General features: G+C 37.6%; 1 protein-coding gene across 5 annotated transcripts; it reads right to left on the bottom strand.

The window, feature by feature from the left end:
- Positions 1–84: 84 nt before the first annotated feature.
- Positions 85–19120, bottom strand: LOC144653083 (neuromedin-U receptor 2-like). Of its 5 annotated transcripts, none has more exons than XM_078513005.1 (2): positions 18988–19120; positions 85–1596 (listed from the first exon to the last, which is right to left on the bottom strand). In XM_078513005.1, exon 2 carries the CDS (start codon positions 1485–1487, stop codon positions 429–431), a length of 1059 nt encoding a protein of 352 aa, XP_078369131.1. In that variant the 5' UTR covers positions 1488–1596; positions 18988–19120; the 3' UTR covers positions 85–428. The 5 variants fall into 5 exon arrangements, with proteins under 5 accessions (XP_078369131.1, XP_078369134.1, XP_078369135.1 ...); XM_078513008.1 differs by lacking the exon at positions 18988–19120 and adding an exon at positions 11911–12665; XM_078513009.1 differs by lacking the exon at positions 18988–19120 and adding an exon at positions 4249–5721.
- Positions 19121–20356: the final 1236 nt, after the last annotated feature.

The raw sequence follows: 20356 nt of genomic DNA, 5'->3' as shown, positions 1-20356 counted from the left end.
TTCACTTGAAATAAAATTAATGCGCTCGCTTCGTGGTCTCCCCTGTGGACTGTGTTCACAGTGGGTCGCATGAGAAGTAACAAAACTCCCTACGGCTCTGTACTGCATGGAGTATATATATTAAGTTTACAGAAAGTTTTTCTTCTGAGTTACAGTTTTAGCTGAACAGTTGTTCCCTGGAGACTACGTCCGTTTGCGAGCCTCATTTTTGCGTGGATTGACTTCCCATAAGGTTGGGTCTAACCTTGTTCTCAGTCACTTCAGAGTCAATCTAGATTCAGTCATCCTTCCATTGTTTTATGTACAGACTTCATGCCTTAAGTTTATGGCAAACATGACAATAATGATGCACATCTCACTTCTAAACGTCTGTTGATGTTTTTCTCAAGCAGTCTTGAAGAAGTATATATCGTTGTCTGTTATGTGGCTTAGACGCTTGTTCGCTCTGTTTTGTCAGTATTGCTTTCCGCTGGCAAAAGTTCAACCTGTTGGTCACTGCCGCGAGGTCTTATTGTTTTTCTCATCGATAAAGTTATCGAAAGACTTCTTGGGCGTCTTTTCAGCACTACGACTTTAAAAGCACTCCAAAAGTCTTGTTTAAAGAACGTATACAGCAAGGGATTAATTGCAGAGCTAAGATATCTGATTATGATAAATATGTGAGATGCGTGTTCCATAGGAGCCATGATTTCGGGGCCTATCCATCCGATGTCGGTCAGGGAGTAAATTAACCTCAATGTAAACCAAGGGATCCAACAAATGGCAAAAGCAATCGCCATTGTAAGTAGAATGATCAGGCACTTCTTTTCATTGTTAGCCTTCTTAAATGCGCGGGGATCCTTTTGATTCAGCGATTTTTTCAGTCGCCGTTTGGAAGACACTGCTTTAAACATGGTGCTGTAGGCATATAGGATAAATATATACGGGATGACAAACACGGCGACCAGGCAAAAAATGATATGTCCAGCCTGTAGATAAAGAGCGAGAGAATCAGTAGAATGCCACCATGAAGACCACCAAGAAGCAGGTACTGACCCCAAGAACGCGGACCAGAGCCACACGGCTGACAAAATCTTCACTACTGTTTTCTTGGTCATCAAGAAACGGCCAAACGGGTTAACCACTGCCACGTACTTCTCGATAGTAATAGCAGTGATGTGATAAGCGACCGAACATGAGATCACGTTATGGAAGACCTCCGAGGCACAATAAACCGCGCCATCCGAGCTTAGATCAATATTCCAAAGCATAGAAAGGAATAACGGAATATTTATCAACCCAGTCATGGCGTCGCTCACTGCCAGGCTGAGCAAGAAATAGTTTGCAGGTGTGCGCAAACTCTTCATTTTGCCGAATAGGAGAAATACCACTCCATTCGTGAGCAAGATCAAAACTGCGATGGGAACAAGTTGTGATATTTCGTCGTTTTGACTTTCTTGTTGGTGCTCTAGAGGCTGGTCAAGTGATGTGTTACTTGAGTTATTCATCGTAATGAGCTACAGTGGAAGATCTTCGGGTAGTCAGGACTGCAATTGGTTTTAGTACATTTGGAACTAGCTGGACTCAGCAGTTGTTTCTTGTTTGTTTAGGACCAAACTGCAAAAACAAATGGTTGAAGATGTTAGGAAATATTGTTTGAGACTCAAGCCAAATCAAGAATTTTTCCAAAAAAATAAAAACTATCAGGTTTATATTAATTTTCCTGACATCTAACCTACTCTACTCTGAGAAGAGAACTGAATTTAAACGCGTGGGCTAAACCGTATGTTGCTTGTAAAACAAACTACAATGGCGCATATGTGTTAAACTCTCTAAGATAGTCAGTTGGTAAAATCGAAAAGCCATCAAAAGAAACAAAAGAAAGGACTGGAAACCAATTGTTTTCAGGGTTTAACTAATCTATTGTGTCAGAAAAATATAGATCCTAGCGCACTTTCCCAATTATTTGTTAAAAGTGTGCAGCTATATGGCGGCTTTCCATTGAAAAACGATTCGCCATTCTGTCTCCAATTCTTTATCGCCTGGAGCAAGTTTTTTCCACAAACTAAGGCATGATAATTGGCGGTGGCGGAAAGCAACCCATTAAGTAGCCACCTGGCGGCATTTCGCTGTTAAACTCGTCTTTTCGGTTTCACAACAACATCTTTACAACTTTTTGTTTCAGCACATGGAATAACTGATACCTGTGAAGCAATTGTTCACCGAATATATATTATACTGAGCTTAAACTCTCACTCAAGTGTTCCCAGTGACACGATATGTAAAACAGTCCGAGCGTTTTAAGATTATAATTAATATCCCCATGGTGAATGATGTTTTGTTTTCTTTTGTACTTTCTTTACCACATGGGTTGTTGACTCCAAGCAGGCGAATCCACTACTATTAGGCCATTAGCTCGAGGGAAGTTGATTGTACAAGGCAGCCGTGGGGCGGCCAAGAGAAAATGAAAATTATGTTGGCGAAATTTGAATGACTCAGTCGGGGAGTTCTTAACGTGTTAATAAAACTAAAAAATAATCTGTAAATTCTGGTTGCAGATTTAGATTCTCCGATAAAAAATACTTTACTTTCCCACTATAGACAAATAAAATAATCGAAAAATAACCCACGTGAAATCTAAACTTAAAGGAAGTTGGTAAAAGACTTCAATGGATGATTTTTAAACAGAGTTGAAGAAACTTAGAATAGCCATATTTGTAGGTGCTTCATCATAAGTATCACCTGGAGCATTTTTCCGTCGAAATGAACAAAAAAATTAATGGTCGTTTTTCTTTAACGCGTCAAAAGCAAACGATAAAAGTCCCAAACTAAGGTCTTTTTGCTGACACAGAAGGCACATATCCTAGGAAGATTATGCTGTTATGTTTTGAAGCCATGGTAAGATAAAACAATTGCCAGAGGCCTGTGTTTTTATCAACCAAAAAACCAAAAAATGTTAAATGTATGATAACCCTAGCTTAAGTCTACGCTTGTCATGAAATGTTGGAGTTGAGGTACATGTTTTCTTGCTGAATTTGTCAGTTGAAATTTCATTCTATTTAGCAATGTTTTCTTACTCGTGCGGCTGATAACTTCAATGCAGTCTGTAGTCTTTATCATTATCATTCTCGTTTCCGTTTTCCATTTAGTAAATTTCATACCAAAATCTCGTTCATTTAACTTACCTTGCTAATGTGTTTTTGAAACCCAGAAAATTTCAGTTTCCAAGCGTTAATCCTTTGTGAACTTTGCCTTCGGACAGCTGTCCCGTTCAACAGTCACCTTTTTAGCGGTTCACGCAATACGGAGAAAAATTTGAATACGAGATAACAAGACGATGAATAAATGTCACCCTTTGCATTGACCGCTTTGCAGCTCGAGGTCACGTGTCTAACTACACACTTGAAACAATAGAGCCTGATAAAAATTGTGATTTTTAGCGTTTTGATCCCTTTTCGTGTCCAAGTTGTCAATTTTTTCCGTGATTGAGTAAATTTTGTTTTTACCAGTGCTTTTTCTAATACCACTGCTACTTGGTCAAAAGCTCTTCGTGATACTAGAATTGAGTTTATAAATGCTATAACGCCACTGGTTGGAAGGCGCAGTAGCCTGAGAATAATCTGTAAATTCTGGTCGCAGATTCAGATTCTCCGATAAAAAACTACTTAACTTCCTCTAAATAGATATACAAAATAACCTGCGCGAAAACTAAACTTTCCAGGAAGACGGGAAAAGACTTCATTGATATATTTTCAGCCTCACAGAGTTTTAAAAACTTCCTAGAATGGTCATTTTTGTAGGCGCTTCGTCGACAGTACCACCTAGACCATTTTCCCGTCAAAAGGTACAAAAAAAGTTGTTTTTCTTTAACACGTCAAAAGCAAACGATTAAGTCCCAAACTAAGTCAGTCCTGTCCCTGACGCAGAAGGCATATCTTCTGTAGAACTAAAGGGAAAATTGTGCTGTTTTGTCTAGCCAAGAGAGTATAAAACAATTGCCAGAGGTCTGTGTTTTATCAACCAATAAAACAAGAAAAGGTTAAATGTATGATAACCGTAGCTAACCTCTACTGTCGTCATAAAATGTTGTAGTTGAGGTACATGTTTTCTTACTAAAGTTGTCATATAAATTTCATTCTACTTATCAATGTTTTCTTACTCGTGCGGCTGATAACTTCAATGCAGTCTGTAAAGTCTTTATCATTATCATTCTCGTTTCCGTTTTCCATTTAGTAAATTTCGTACCAAAATCTCGGCCCTTCAATTTACCTTGCTATTGTGTCTTTGAAACCCAAAGAGTTCAGTTTTTAAGCGTTGATCCTCTGTAAATTTTGCCTTGGGCTAGATGTTTCGTTCAAATAATTTTCGTCCCACTGCATTCATCGCTTTGCAGCTCGAGGTCACGTGCCTACACACTTAAAACAATAGAGCCTATAAAAATTGAGATTTTGTAGCGTTTAGATTTGTTTTCGTGTCAAAGTTGTCAATGTTCTCGTTAACGAGTAATTTTTTTTGTCAGTGCTTTTCTAATACCACTGCTATTGGGTCAAATGATCTTCATGATACTAGAATCGTGTTTGACAAAGCTATGACGTCACTGGTTGGAAGGCGCAGTACCACAATAGATAGCATGTTGCGTGCGTAAAGGCACATATTCTGAGAAAATTGTGTTGTTTTGTGTAGCCAAGGGATTATAAAACAATTGCCAGAGGTCTATGTCTTTATCAACCGATAAAACGAGAAAATGAAAAATGTATGATCACCCTAGCTAAAATCTACGTTCGGCATGAAATGTTGGAGTTGAAGTAGAGTTGAAAGTTCATTTTGTTTATCAACAATTTGTACTTGTCCAGCTTAATGATAACTTCAATGCAGTCTTTAGAGTCTTTATCGTTCGCGTTTCCGTTTTTCATTTAATACATTTCATACCAAACTCTCGGCCTTTTAAATTACCTTGCTAATGTATTTTTGAAACTCAAAAAATTCAGTTTTCAAGCGTTAATCCTGTGGTAGTTTTGCCTTGAGACAGCTGTCCCGTTCAACAGTCATCTTTATAGCGGAACACGCAATACGGAGAAAAATTTGAATACGAGATAACAAGACGACGAATAAATTTTGTCCCACTACATTGACCGCTTTGCAACTAGAGGTCACGGGGCGATCTTCGTGATGTTAGAATCGAGTTTAAAAATGCTTTGACGGCACTGGTTGGGAGGCGCAGTAGCTGCAGATTCAGATTCTCCGATAAAAAAAAACTACTTAACTTCCTCTAACATGACAGACGTATAAAATAACCTACGCGACAGTACCGCCTAGAGCATTTTCCCGTCGTTTTTCTTTAACGCGTCAAAAGCAAACGATTAAGTCCCAAACTAAGTTCCTTCGCTGACGCAGAAGGCACATATTCTGTAGAACTAAAGTAAAATTGTGTTGTTTTGTTTAGCCATGGGAGTACAAAACAATTGCCAGAGGCCTGTGTTTTTTATCAACCAATAAAACAAGAAAATGTTAAATGTATAATAACCCTAGCTTAAATCTACTGTCGTCATAAAATGTTGTAGTTGAGGTACATGTTTTTTTACTAAATTTGTCAGTTGAAATTTCATTCTACTTATCAATGTTTTCTTACTCGTGCGGCTGATAACTTCAATGCAGTCTGTAAAGTCTTTATCATTATCATTCTCGTTTCCGTTTTCCATTTAGTAAATTTCGTACCAAATTCTCGGCCCTTCAACTTACCTTGCTATTGTGTCTTTGAAACCAAAGAATTCATTTTTAAGCGTCGATCCTCTGTAAATTTTGCCACGGGACAGATGTTTTGTTTAAATAATTTCGTCCCACTGCATTCTTTGCTTTGCAGCTCGGGTCACGGCCTACACAAAAATGAGCCTGAAAATTCAATTGTCAAAGTTGTCAATGTTCTCGTTATCGAGTAATTTTTTTTGTCAGTGCTTTTCTATACCACTGCTATTGGTATTAGAAATTATCTTCATGATACTAGAATCGTGTTTGACAAAGCTATGACGTGACTGGTTGGGAGGCGCAGTACCACAATAGATAGCATGTTGCGTGCGTGAAGGCACATATTCAAATAACAGCCCTCTAAGAGGTCATGTGGTTACCGATATTTTAACAGACTTAGTCAAACTGAGGAAATAGTGAATAGCTAAAATGGTTCTGGAATGTTTCATAGTGTAGTAACGATGAAAGTAATCCCCCCACTCCCGCCTTCATCAATTATTTTACAAGAAATCAGACAAAAATATGTTAAAAATTTTCTGAGAGATTTTTGGTGAACGTAGTTGTCGTAGGCTTTCTTGCAAAACAAATAACAGATATTGATGTTGGCGGGTCTAAATGTGTTTTTGGTTTACCTCTGGTCCTAATAAGGGGAGAAACATATTAAAGGCAACGGGTTGACCCTTTTCTGCGAAATATAACGATCTCCTTATACTCAGAGATAAATTCAGATATTGATTCCAAGCAATATAAATATAAATAACATTTCACTGCATTTCAGACCATGAGCGTTCGTACTGTACGTAGTACACAACTCTTACCTCGATTTTGATCGATTCATCAGTTGTATTTCGCAGTTGACGATCAAGATCAATAGACATTCTATTATTACTTTCTTCTTGTCGTGTAGGCCACATTCAAATTTGCGGGGGGATTGGGTAATAACCTTGTCACGCATTCTACCAAAATTTGTAGCGATCGGACGAAGAATAAATTTTTGGTAACTTTTTTAGCCATCGTTCCTGATCGATCCTGAAGAAACGATATTGTATAAAGGGCAGTACGGGAAAGAGTTTTATGCATGGGCAGAAGTTATTAGGTAAATCCTCGTGCCGTTTCAGGTACGATTTCGTTCTTTCCTTCGTGCTTCGGAAAATATTACTTCGAAGCAATATCCTCGTGCCAAGCATCATGTACCAACTACGTTCGGCCACATGGACGTGGCAATCATCATATTCCAACTACGTTCGCCCATATGCACGTGCCAAGCATCATATTCCAACTACGTTCGCCCATATGCACGTGGCAATCATCATTTTCCAACTACGTTCGCTTATATGCACGTGCCAAGCATCATGTTCCAACTACGTTCGGCCAGCGGTTCATCAAAGCAGTCGATTGTCGATCGTGGAGCGTTCGAAAGCGCCATAATGATTTTGAAAGTGGCTTTTTTTTATTCGGAATCCTCATATTTAACTAAATCCTAACAATTCATCACCATAACTCATATATCCTTCTAAAGAATAGTATTGTAATAGTAAAAAGCTACCTAGAGAACTTGAGAAATCCTCGTGCCCTTTCGGTACGCTCTCGTTCTTACTTCGTGCTTCGGAAAGTCTTACTTACTTACACAGGTAGTAACATTATGGTTACCTTGGTAACCACAAAAACTGTGTTGTTTTGTTTAGCCAAGGGATTGTAAAACAATTGCCAGAGGCCTATGTTTTTATCAACCAATAGAAGTTGAAAGAGTTGAAAGTTCATTCTGTTTATCAACAATTTGTAGTTGTCCAGCTTAATGATAACTTCAACGCAGTCTTTATTGTCTAAAACGTTTTCGGTTCCGTTTTTACCTCATGGTAATGAGGTTTAGTTACCATTCTCGAAGTCACGTGTTTCACTCACTCGAACACTCACACAGTGGGCGCTTTCCATTCGACCAAGAATTCTGGTTTGAGTTTCCGGAAAATTCCAGTGACGAATGGAACAGCATTTTCTGATTCTTCTGGTTTACTGCACGGAAGGCAAAACAAAATTTGCATATGGTATTTGAATATGGAAATTTCTACGGTGCATTTAAATAATGCACTGTGGCAGGTTTGCTGCACATATAACTCGATATTTTTGCAAATAAAAATCATTCTGAGCACTAAAAAAACCGCCATGAATGACATCGTAGCCTCGAATACAGGGACCTTTCAAAAAGCACACAAGCAACGAAAACGTCGCCAACCCAAAAGGTTTAAAGAGCAATACAGTGGCGTAGCCTGCACGCGCGTTATAAATATGTGTACATTTCTTTGCTGCCGCCTGCAAAACAACAACGAAAATAACCGAGTTAACCTAAATTTTTTATTTGGAGTTTCAAGATCGCTTTCTTAACACAAGTAGCTGCTTTCAGCTGCCCAAATCGCTAAATTTTCTGCCGAAGGAACTTGGGCTGAGTGTAAAACAAAAAACATTCCATTTGATTTTGCTCCTGGAATTTCCGGGGTTTTCGGTTGAATGGTTCGCATTTCGGAAAGTCAACACTTTCCGGATTTTCTGGAAACTTTCCCAGGAAATTTCTGTACCATTTGCACTTGTTCCGAAATTTCCGGATATTTTGGTCGAATGGAAAGCACCCACTCACACACTCACTTACTCACTCCATTCTGATATTAAACCGCAATTAATTAATGCATTAAAGGATAAGCGTGCTGCCAGAAAGGTTCTTTAAAACGCCATTCAGCATATGTAAAAAAAATAATATCAATCATATATTATACAATCAAAATTATTCTCCGACCGTTATATTATTGAACACTTATTTTTTACTTCACCGAATTACCAAGAGGTTGCTCGAAGAGCCTTTGATTCATTAAGTAAATTTTATATCAAACTCTTGGCTTTTTAAATTACCTTGCTAATATGTTTTAGACCCCCCCAAAAAAATCAGTTTTCAGGGGTTAATCCTTTGAAAATTTTGCCTCGGGACAGCTGTATCGTTCCTGACCAGTCACTTATTTAGCAGAACACTTATCTTACTATTATGTCTTTGAAACCATAAGAATTCAGTTTTCAAGCGTTGATCCTCTGTAAATTTTGTCTCGGGACAATAGAGCCTGATAAAAATTGAGATTTTGTAGTGTTTTGATTTGTTTTCGTGTCAAAGTTGCCAATTTTTTTCGTTATTGAGTGAATTTTGTTTTTGTCAGTGCTTTTTCTAATACCACTGCTATTGGGTCAAATACTAGAATCGAGTTTGACAAAGCTATGACGTCACTAGTTGGGAGGCGCGGTAGCACAATAGATAGCATGTTGTGTGGGTGAAGGCGCGTATTCTGTATATGAAAACTGTGCTGCCTTGTCTAGCCAAGGGCGTGTAAAACAATTGCCAGAGGTCTACGTTTTTATCAACCAATGAAACAAGAAAATGTTAAATGTATGATAACCCTAGCTTAAATCTACGATCGTCATGAAATGTTGGAGTTTCGAGGAGTTGAAATACAGTTGAAAGTTTATTCTGTTTATCAACTTTTTTTACTTGTCCAGCTTACAGTTGAGTGCGAATTAGCGCGCTCATTTTTACCTATTGTAGAGTCTTTTATTCATCCTTCTCATTATTCTCGTAGTGCGTTCCAGTATTGTAGACATTTTTCTATGCGCGACTGCAGATGTGCTGGGAATCAGAAGATTCGTTTTAAGTTTCCATACATTTAACCTTACTTTTCTCCAGGGCCTTAACTACGTAGCCCAGCACATGTAATATCTTCAAAACTGATTAGCAAATATCTTGAGTTTACAGACTTTGTATCAGTTTGGAAAATAAAGTGGCACCGGATTACCATACAAACATTTTTTTTTTCAGTAAATATTTAACTTTTGGCTTGAGATTAGAGGATTTCACAATCGTACTCTGCATTTGACAGCGAAAATTCTTAAACACTAAGCATTCGTTTGACAGCTGTGATTCGTTCGGGGACTTTCGAAGACTAATCGTTACTTCCGCCATCGCTCGTAAAAATTGGAGGGAGATCTTTGGCACAGGGATTTAACTACATGGCCCGCGGCTTAGTTCCTTATAAGTGTGACTTCATTTCCAATCAGAGATAAATGGAAGAAGTAATAATTATACGAATAAGCTTTTTCATAATATCCTCGAGTATTTCGATAATTTCCTTCACAGTCTATGTTTTAAATGAAAAAAAAAGACTCCTTTTCTAACACGAGAACTAGATTCGACTTTGCAATATGTATTTAATTCTCTCATGATGGTGCTTCAACCTTGATTAAAAACTAAAAACGTGAACAGGGGCAACAAGTTCACCCGCCTTAAAGACTTAATTTTCTTAAGTTAGTCAGATTTGACATACTTCCGACCCACTTATACTCGACGTATAACTTGTCTCAGACGGATTGGTTGTCTGGAGGTATTATTCGATGTCTTATTTTTCCAGTCCAAGTTCCCTAAGCGTTCGAAACTGGGCGTGCATGTCAATGCTTAAGAAACATTTATACAACGTTTGCAACACTGTAAATGGCCTTAAAAGTTTGAAGTTCACAGAATCGCATTAGGGACAGACCATTAGAAAAGTGATGGGGGGGGGGGGAAACAAAAAAAAATTTATGCAAGCCAAAATGGTAAGAAAAAAAATTCGTGCAAAGGAAAAGGCAAAGAAAAAAAATTCGTGCAGAAAGAAAGGTCCTATTAAGCACGGAGAATACCTGTCATCATTTAACACTTGATGAGATCAATTATTCGACGAAATATATGGTGGAGAATGCTGAAAATAGCATTTCCGAGCCTAGAAATTTCAAAATTTTCTGGAGGAGCTTTACCTCGTCTCTCTCCAGCCTGCGTAGATTGCTTACCGGTTAACTCTTTTCTCAAACAGATTGCAAAACATGAATGCAGTGGTTTTAGTTTCTGTTGTCAATTCCTGTCAAATATAATTTTTGCAGTAATTATTTATGAATTTCTGTTTAATACGTATTGTTTCAGTTTTTGCATATGTTTATGTCGAAGTTTTCTCACGGAATTAACACGGAAATATGTGAAAAACACAAATCTACTATACGAAGTGAGAAATTCATCCTGCTTTGGTGTGTTACGAAGCGAAAGAAGATATACCTGGAATTACAGTGTCCATTAGGGACACAGGGTGGTGTATGATTGAGATCGCACTTTAAAAGCTGATATTAATTCAAAAACCTCTAATCCATTACAGACAATCAAAATGACTTTTTCCTTATTAACCCTTTTTTTTTCTGTATAAAAGGCGTGGGTCATGTAATTTCCAACCCCTGATCAGGGGTGGGCCAGTCAGTTTTGAGCTAAAAGGAAGGGGTGGGTCACATATTTTTCAGCCTCCACTTTTCCAATTGCACCACCCCTTGACCCCCCCCCCCCCCCTTCGGTACTTATTGAAAGTCCCTAAAGGATGAAATCAATGAACAACAGCATTTTTAAAACATTTAAACAACTAAGCAGATAATCGACAAAGCAAAAGCATGGTATAAAATAGCAATACATGACATTTGTCTGAATTAAAAAAAAACATTTGTCAAAAAAAAATTCGAGCAGGGGATTTCACCCGAAAAAAATTTTCCTGCACAAGAAACGGACAGAAAAAAAAAATTCATGCAAGCCGAAAATTCCCCACCCCTCCCCCCCCCCCCCCGCCTTTTTTTTTTGTCCCTCCCTTAAAAAAAAAAATAAATTTTTCTTTTAATTCCCTCTAAAAGGTTCACTTCAACGATATCAGGGTTAACAAAAGCTTTTCAAAAAAAAGTATAATTACGAACGCTGCGAAATTCTTGTTGCAATAAGTTTTAATGCGCTTTAAAGAATAGCGAAATCAATTAGACTTTTGCGGCTTAGCGTTTGATCATAGCTCGTGCTAACAAATTGTCCGCTTTTGTTTTATTTTCTTCACTCTTCTATATTAATAAAATGAAATTTTAAAATAGCTGCTCAAAATGCTCGTTTTCCTGTAGACGTTTTGGGGATAAACTCATGGTCAGAAGAGTTGAAAGTTTGTGACTTCAAATAGGTGGTAAAGTATTTGTTTACGCAACTAGATGGAAAAGAACACCTACTCGACATCACCGCCAAGTGAAGTTAAGATGTTCAAAGCTACTGAGCATTTTAGTAATCACAGGCGATATAGAATAGTTGTTTGTTAACACAAAACTAAGTTGTTTGTTTACCTGTAGTTTAGAGCTTGTGATAAATTCGTCTGTTGAAGGCGATCCTTCGAACGGAAAGCCTCTGCCTCGGGCTAGCAAATAAAACATGCAACTTACAGCCTCACAACCGAGCTGCGATTGACTACTCGATCTTAAGATGTATAATTGAAGATGTCAACTTGTCGTATTGTAAACATGACTAGAAAACAATTATCTCGAACTGAGAAATTTGCATTTTTTCCCAAAGTTTCTAATAGTTAACAGGTGTATTGGACAAAACAGCTCCCGTTTTAGCTGAGTATATGTTTGTTAAAGTGACAAACTTCAGTTAGTTAGGTTAATCAGATATCGTGGCAATCTTGTGATTATTGAATGACTTAGACTTCAAGTCATCATCGTCTCAAGATTCATCTTGATTCACCGGGGAACCATGTTGATTCCCCTCAAAGATAATGGTTAGTAATTAGTATTGTCAACATGTCTCGCCATAAAATAAAGAAAAGCAGTCACACCACAGAAGCGGAAATTTGCATTTTTTTATCCCAAGTTTAATCTTGAAGGAGGTGGCTTCATTAAATTTTTGATGAAAAGAGTGGATAAAATATATAAGATAATTGTGATGGGCTAGGTTGAGTTTATCCCGTTTATAGTCCATTCGTTCATGTAGATACCATAGAGAACTTGTTATCATGCATGCATAAATATATTTTTTGATCTTAGCCTTTCAGTAAATAATGCAAATGGTCTGGTCAACATGTCTGAACTATTCCTTTTTTTCAATTATCAAAATTAAAATAAGAAAAGCCAATACAAATAAGCAAAGAGTTCAAATTCATGTTTGTCTTTCATCTAGTTGGCATTATTAAAAGCGCTTTTTAACGCTACATCTGCTGCAATTAAATTTTAGCTGATTGCCCCCTAACGGTGCCTGCAATCGATTTAATCATTTCGCGGGTTTTTATTTTTCTTTTCCTTGTGCCCCGTGAAGTATTAGCATTTATTAGAGAGTTTCCTGCTGAGAAAAGTTTGATAACGTTTCTACATAGGGAACACAGAACCCGTGTGAAGCTGAATGTTATTTTGATTTTGATTGTTATTTCTAGAATAACTGCAAGAATAAAGTGTCTTGCCCAAGGACACAACGCAATAACGACCCCGAGCGGTGCTCGTCCCCAGACCGCTGGAGTTCACTACGTGCTAAAGATAACGTCACTTCTCCACCCACCGCACTTTCAACAGTCAAATTTGCAATTTAACAAATAAAAGAAAATAAATGACAATAACCATACAAACTGTAAATAAAGAGCTAGAATATATAGGAAGTTGTAGTTTGAAAATAAATCGTTCAAGATTTTATCAGTAGTCATTTTCATTATGTTGTTGTCGAATTGTTTTATTGATTTAGGACTCACGGCATGATCAAGCTCGATCTGAATCTGTACCAGCATGTACAGGAAGTGACTGTGAGAAACCGCAAGGCAGGGGAATGCAATTAGCATTGTTATTCCGTCAAGTCAGGCTAGACTTTGCCATCGATCACTTGAAAAGCAGAACACGGCACGAAGCAATACATCGTTACTGAACAAGGGTAATTTGTCATTAAAGATGTGTTGTTGTTCATCGTGGTGTAAGATAGGAAAGATGAACGTTTATTCGTTTGTCTCGCGATGGATGGAATCGCTTTGAGTTGTTGATCGTGACGTTTTGACTGCAATACAGTAAAAACCGGCGTATAAGAACAAGTGGATTAAGAACACCCAGGCCTGATTTTAGGAAATAAAGTACCATTTATATAAGAACACATTCAGCCTGAAAAATGAAAGTTGTTCTTATATGGAAAAATATCAAAGATCAACACTACTTTTCATTGCACACATAATAGTTCCACCCCAATTACAGTACAGTATTGCCTTGATTTATCAATTTTATTAAAATTAAAATACAATTGTGTGCATATATATTGATTTCATCTATTGGTAGCTTAGTATGTTCCTTATTTTAAGAAACTTTTTTTAAAAACACTTACAGGCTGATTTTGCAGATTATAACCCTTTATATAAGAACCAAATCAGCCTGAACCGCCAAAATAGGTGTTCTTATACGCGGGTTTTTACTGTACTGCTAGTCTTCATCAGGCGATTTCCTAAGGGTAATATGCTATCGAAAACTAGCTGAGTTCTTTAAAGACTTCTGTTCACAAAAATTTTATAGTGCGGCATTTTCCTGTTTTGTTTCGTTTTTGAAGAAAACAATTTTTTAAGGACAGAGTACTTGTCTGTTCTTTAAAGGAATACTGGTTTTCTATTTAGATGGTTTTGGAAATTTAAAATTGAAACTCTTTTTCTTGTCGTCGAATTCGCGACCGAGCTAATGCAACTGACGACGTAAAAACTCAGGACCGGAAACCGATCATAGTCTGTTTTGCTCAAGCCTCGTACTTTACATCACGCACATTACACTGAATAACACGGAATACTTTCGTGGCTGGTCTGACACGCATGTTTCGTCTCCGCCAAGAGACTCATCAGAGACCTTTCGGTGAAAAATATCCATCTTTCTACGACAAGGACTTAGGTACTTAAAACGCTTGACTGCTTTCAGCTTTACCTTTTTTTTTTCGAAATATCGGCCCAAATCTCTTGAAGCTAATATTGAGCAATTCCTAACAAGTATCGAAATAGAAGAAGCAATATTACCAAATTAAAATGAAAAGTAAATGTCCTCACCTTTCCCCAAGATCACATCACTTGAAATAGATTGCTAAATAGGTAAGCTGTAGATCGTGTGTGTAGCCTCAACGCAGTGCGTAATCAATTTTGAAGCGTTTTAAATTAAAGTGAATGTGTTGACAGTCTACTACTACTTTTTAGTCAGTCCTGGTAGAGTAAAGCTGAGATATTTTTAACAACTCTCTGTGATATTTATTTCATTAATTAACGGCGAGATTACATCATGAGAGGAACATAAATACCCACTTTCTTAATTAAACTAACGCCCCTTCGATTTAAAGCACCCCCACCTTTGGACTTTGAACGGGGCTATGAACTCATATTTTTTTACCTTAATTTACAAAGCTAAATATACAAATAATGATAATAAAAAGCGCAACCATTAACTGAAAAAATATATATAGCATGCAATGTTTTTTTTTTTTTGCAGTTCCAGTTTCAATTGCAGTTTGTCTCAATACAAGGAGATCTTGGTATAATTAACATAATCGCAATCACGCTATTCCCAAATTTTTTTGTACCAGCACGTGAATTTCTGAAAATTGCAGGAAGAGCGACTGTGAGAAATTCCACAAACCGTGAGATAAGGCCGGTAAGGGGGAGGAATAGGCACTATCATATCATCAAACATTGCCAGACGGACTTATAACTATTAAGACAAACACAGCATGAAGCTGTATATTTTCCTCAATAAGGACAATAAATAATCTGACAGAATGATTACATCATGAGGAGAAAAACCCTATTTAGTTGATGAAACGCCTCCAACTGCTATAAAAAGCACTCCCACGAGACGAATAAGAGGCTTCTTCAAGAAGCTTCCTTCCTGCCCATTGAAAGCCAGCAGCAAGAACCAATCAGTTTATTTCCTTGCAACCCGGGCAGAATATATTAAAGAAGTCGGTTTAGAACACGAAAATTTGCCAAGTATTTTATTCCATTTGAATAACCCCGGGTTATATGTAGGTTTATGAAGGCTTGGTTTCCGCCGCCTTCTCGCGAGTCCGGTCGATGACCGCCGGCTCATTTTCTCGAAAAAGCGGCTGAAAATCGAGCCTAGGTTATATGTTTCTGTAATGAATTGAATAACCAAAATATTTCCTACTTAGAATGACATTTGAAATTAATGCTCTTGTCGCTTTTTCAAATGCAGTTGTAATGGTAAAAGGGAATGCAGTCAGTTATTCCTCAAGATTTGATCAAAGTACAAAAGTCTACAAAACGTCGAACTAGGTTTCAATATCCTCAAATTACGAGGCTTTAAAGATAATCGCTTGCTTCGGAGTAAACACCCAACAAAGAGCAGCAAATAAGCAGTTTAAAATTTCCTCTGTCTTTCTCGTGAGAAGAAACGCTTTCCAAATTAAAATTGTCACTTTTTACATGCAAAAGTTACAAGGTGACCAACTCAGAGATTTTCTCTCTTATGTGAGTTAGATTTTCATCGATTAACGATCTCACTGCTAACTGGCGATTGCTATCCAGTTTATCGATTGATCCTGATGTCAATTTCTTTTTCTATTTCCCTAGTGACGTCAAATTCATAGTTAAAAGTTGCACAGTAACTAGGCAATACTTATAAGAAACACTCAATCATTGTTTATTCGCCTGTATTGCCGTTTCTGATACCGGTATATGTATATTCAAAGCCTTTTACCCCTCGACTCGAGCGTCTGTTGTATGTACACAGGTGACAAAAGTGAGATTCGCCCCAAACGCGTGCAAAACAGGAGTTTGACTAATTTATAATGCGAGGCAATATAAATTAATTTTACTTTCTTGTAAGAAATACTGGTATAGATATAATATTTGTGTTCGGAATTCGTAAATTTGATTAAATTTTGTGTTGCCTGTTTGAACTTTGTTTCTGCGCTTTTCCAAAGTTTCGTCGAATGCAAACGAAAAACTGCTTTTCAATGGCAGGGTTTCAGTTGTGTTTTCTCTTTTTGTAAAAAGTTGTGTGGATGAAAACAAAATAAAATAAAAGATTGAAGCCCAAATGTTCCGTGCGTGTTTCCTGATTTTTCCAAGAACTTTTCAAGCACTCATGGCACTCAACAGAAACGGCATTAATCCACTCTACCGATGCAATCTTGACTAGCATTGATAAAAAGGAATTGTCAGCCATGGTTCTGTTAGATATGAGTAAGGCTTTTGACAGTTTAAATCATAATATCCTTCTTTTAACATAAAACTACAAGATGTTGGCATCTCAAATTCGTCCCTCGCGTGGTTCCATAGCTATCTAGACCACAGATACCAGGTGGTACGCGTCTATTCAACTTTGTCAAATGCATTGCCACTAACTAGTGGTGTCCCTCAAGGCAGTATACTGGGGCCGCTTCTTTTTAGTGTTTACGTCAACGACTTACCATCCGTCCCAAGAAAATGCACAACAGAATGTTACGTCGATGATACTAAATTACAGATCTCTTTTAAACTTCAGGATTGGTCCAATGCCGTTATTGACTTAAATGATGACCTTTTACTGATACGCAACTGGTGTTTCGATAACCTTCTTCTTCTAAATCCAGACAAAACAAAACTGATGGTTTTTGGAAGCAGACAGCTCACTTCCAAACTCCCTGACTTCACAATAACTCTACACTGGGGAAGGAACTTGTCCCTGTGTCTTCTGCCAAGGACCTTGGGGTTATACTTGACTCGAATATTACTTTCGACGACCATATTTCGAAAACAGTTTCATCGTGTATGTCTAGTTTAGCTCAAATTAGTCGTGTAAAACATGTGTTTAAGCGTGATATGCTTGTAAAACAATAATTAATGCGCTAGTATTTAGTAAACTATTCTATTGCTCATCCGTGTGGTCCAACAGCTCGGGAAAAAACATCTGCAAGTTGCAATTGGTCCAGCACTTTGCCGCCCGCATCATCACAGGTACGAGGAAATTCGACCACATCACGCCAGTATTGAAAGATCTACGCTGGCTTCCTATTAAACAACACCTCTACCTTCGTGACGCTGTATTAGCCTTTAAATGTATGACTGGATGCGCGCCTCGCTATCTTAGCGATCAGTTCACCGCCCGCAACAAAATCACCAAACGTGCGACCCGGAACTGCCAGCTTTTAAATATTCCCCTTTTTAAATCTGCCTCTGGTCAAAGAACATTTCATTATAGAGCAGTGAACATTTGGAATAACCTCACATCGAACTTAAAAACTCTTAAAACTATTTCATCTTTTAAATTTCATTTAAAATCAAAATTAATGGAGGAGTTTTTAACATAGATTAATTAGGAGTAATTCATTTTATCCAAATTTTTATCATTGTAATTTTTTTATCATTGTAATGTTTATCATTGTAATTTTTATAATTTTACAATTGTTATTTCTATTGTAATTTATTGTCACTGAAAAGCCCCGTTAGGGGAGTTTCAAATTAAAGTATTGTATTGTATTGTAAGCAAATAGCGTACTTTACTAACATTAGTAAATTTGTTCTATTTACAGAGGAACGCAGCTGAATCATAAAGTGAGAATGATCGATTGTCGATAGATAGGGTCCGTAAAGAAGTCATTAAATGTGTCAATAGATTGCTTGTAGTCTTAATGGTTGAATCAAAAGCGATTGGTGGGGGAGGGATTTGCGCCCCAAACACATTCGCAACGAATTATTTCAAGACAGGAGAAAGGAAGTACGTGCAAAACGATGCAATATTCATGATCACGTAAAACGGCGACGAGCCCAAAAATATATTCATGCATTTTTATTTGTGATATATAAAAACTGAGTAATTGTAGTCAGGAGATGACATTGTGAGTTAATATTTTGACCCCGGCCCGACTATTTTTATTTGTGGTTTGTGGTATCGGCATATGCATGTCAATGCGCGTGCGTCATAATACAGGTTTTTTTGTGTGCGTCAACACAATTTTAAGTCTAAATTAAAATAAAGATGGGATTCAAAACGACACCTTTATAATTTATATTGGGAAAAAAATAAGATAAGGTTTGTGTGGTGTGTTAGAACTACGAAATTTTCTAGTTAAACAATAAGATCCCTCTTCCTCTCGTTTTCTACAAGCGATGGACAATTCCCCTAAACGGAAGTCCACTCGGCTACGATTCGTTAACTATTTGCTCATAAGAGTCTAGTTGTTGATGTTGATTAATTTTATATCTCACAAACAGGACTCCAGAAACGGACTTCCAACATAGGCGGGGTGGGGCCCGCGGTTAGGAGTTCCTATGGACAAGCGGCTGTCTTTCTTACGGCATTTTGCGAAATACAAGGAGACGGCGCACAGAAAGGAATTATTCTATTCCACGGTATACGCAATCGAGTACATGTAAACCATATTACCTTTCTATTTATACTGTAAACACTGGTAGTATTCAAACTTACTGCAATGGAGATTCCCTTCCACTTTTGTCCTTTGAAGTCAATCTTCTGCGATAAGCTAACTCTCTCTCCCCGACTAGGTTACTGCCGATAACTGGATGCTATCTGTCGCTTCTGTTCTTTAGGAGCCGCAATTAGGTAGAGTTGACATATGAAAATGACAGATACATAAAAATCGGATCATTGACGTTAAAGGCGGTGCAGGATGTTATAACTATTCTGTCAGACTTCCTATGTCATTAGAGCTTCCAAACAGCCTATGGCTATATCTGTATTTATCAAGGGACGGAGGTGAAAGAGTAAAAATCAATAATACAACAACCAATTACGTATGAAGGGCGGTTAAGGACATCCAGCACGTACTCAGGTTTTCAGTAAAACCTGGTACACTTTGTTAATGTAAGCCTATATGTACTACCAGTTTAAATCGATGTGCACTTTGGTTATATTTAAGAGTATATTATGACTGCTTTCGATCAGAGTATAGAAAAGTTAAGTGTTCCAAATCATTGCATTTGATAAAAACTATTTTTTGTCTTTATTCAACTGGAGTTCAGAAGCCAGTTAATTTTCACCTGCAGCTGAACGTGTCATTAAAAAATATTGGCAGCGTAGACTGCGCTGCGCCGCAGGCTATAAGTTCAATTGTGGACTATTCTCGAAGTTCAACGAGTAGTTGTTTATACACATGGGCGACATTTGTAAAATAAGAATTTTCGCCACAAACGCAAGGACGAACAATGTCCACGAGAGGAAAAGAGACTGTTTACAAACTGATCCGATGAACGGTGCATCAAATGTCGCATCCTTAAATCAACGGTAATGAAATTCACGAATACGCAAATGACGATCGGGCCACAGAGCCCCAGGCTCACGATATTACCGCTCAGTCATAGTCATTTTTTTTTTGGTTAACTAAAACTAAAATACACGACAGCCGGACGGTCTCATTCGCTCCAAAACTTCGGATAGGTGTAGTTTGTGGACTAAAGTTTCCAGGCAACGAAATATCTACCCGCAGGCTATTTTCTGAATACAACCATGAATTGAAATTGAAAATGCATGTTGGGCTTTCTCCAGCACTTCGGCTGGTAGAGAATGGATACGTTTTAATTAATTATCCATCATATCCATGCATATTTTTGTAGTATATATATAGATTGAAACGTGCGTCATAATTTCGGATTGTGCGTCAACAAAACTTAAAAAGAAAGATGAAATTTAAATTTAAAATAAGATTTCATCTAGACACTGCATCCCTTTTCATTAATGTTGGAAGAAATTATTCACTAACATGTTTGTGCGTGTGATGAAACAAAGGAGTTGCTACTGAATCTGATTAGAGCACTCGCTCTTGTTCAGTCCACGAGCC

This window comes from Oculina patagonica, chromosome 5, assembly GCF_052425735.1.
Source record: "Oculina patagonica isolate OP01 chromosome 5, crgOcupat, whole genome shotgun sequence".
NCBI lineage: Eukaryota > Metazoa > Cnidaria > Anthozoa > Scleractinia > Oculinidae > Oculina > Oculina patagonica.
This window is presented reverse-complemented; position numbering and strand designations above follow the sequence as displayed.

Coding starts and splice junctions, on each gene's coding strand:
- LOC144653083 (XM_078513005.1), bottom strand. CDS start 1,487: ATGAATAACTCAAGTAACACATCACTTGACCAGCCTCTAGAGCACCAA.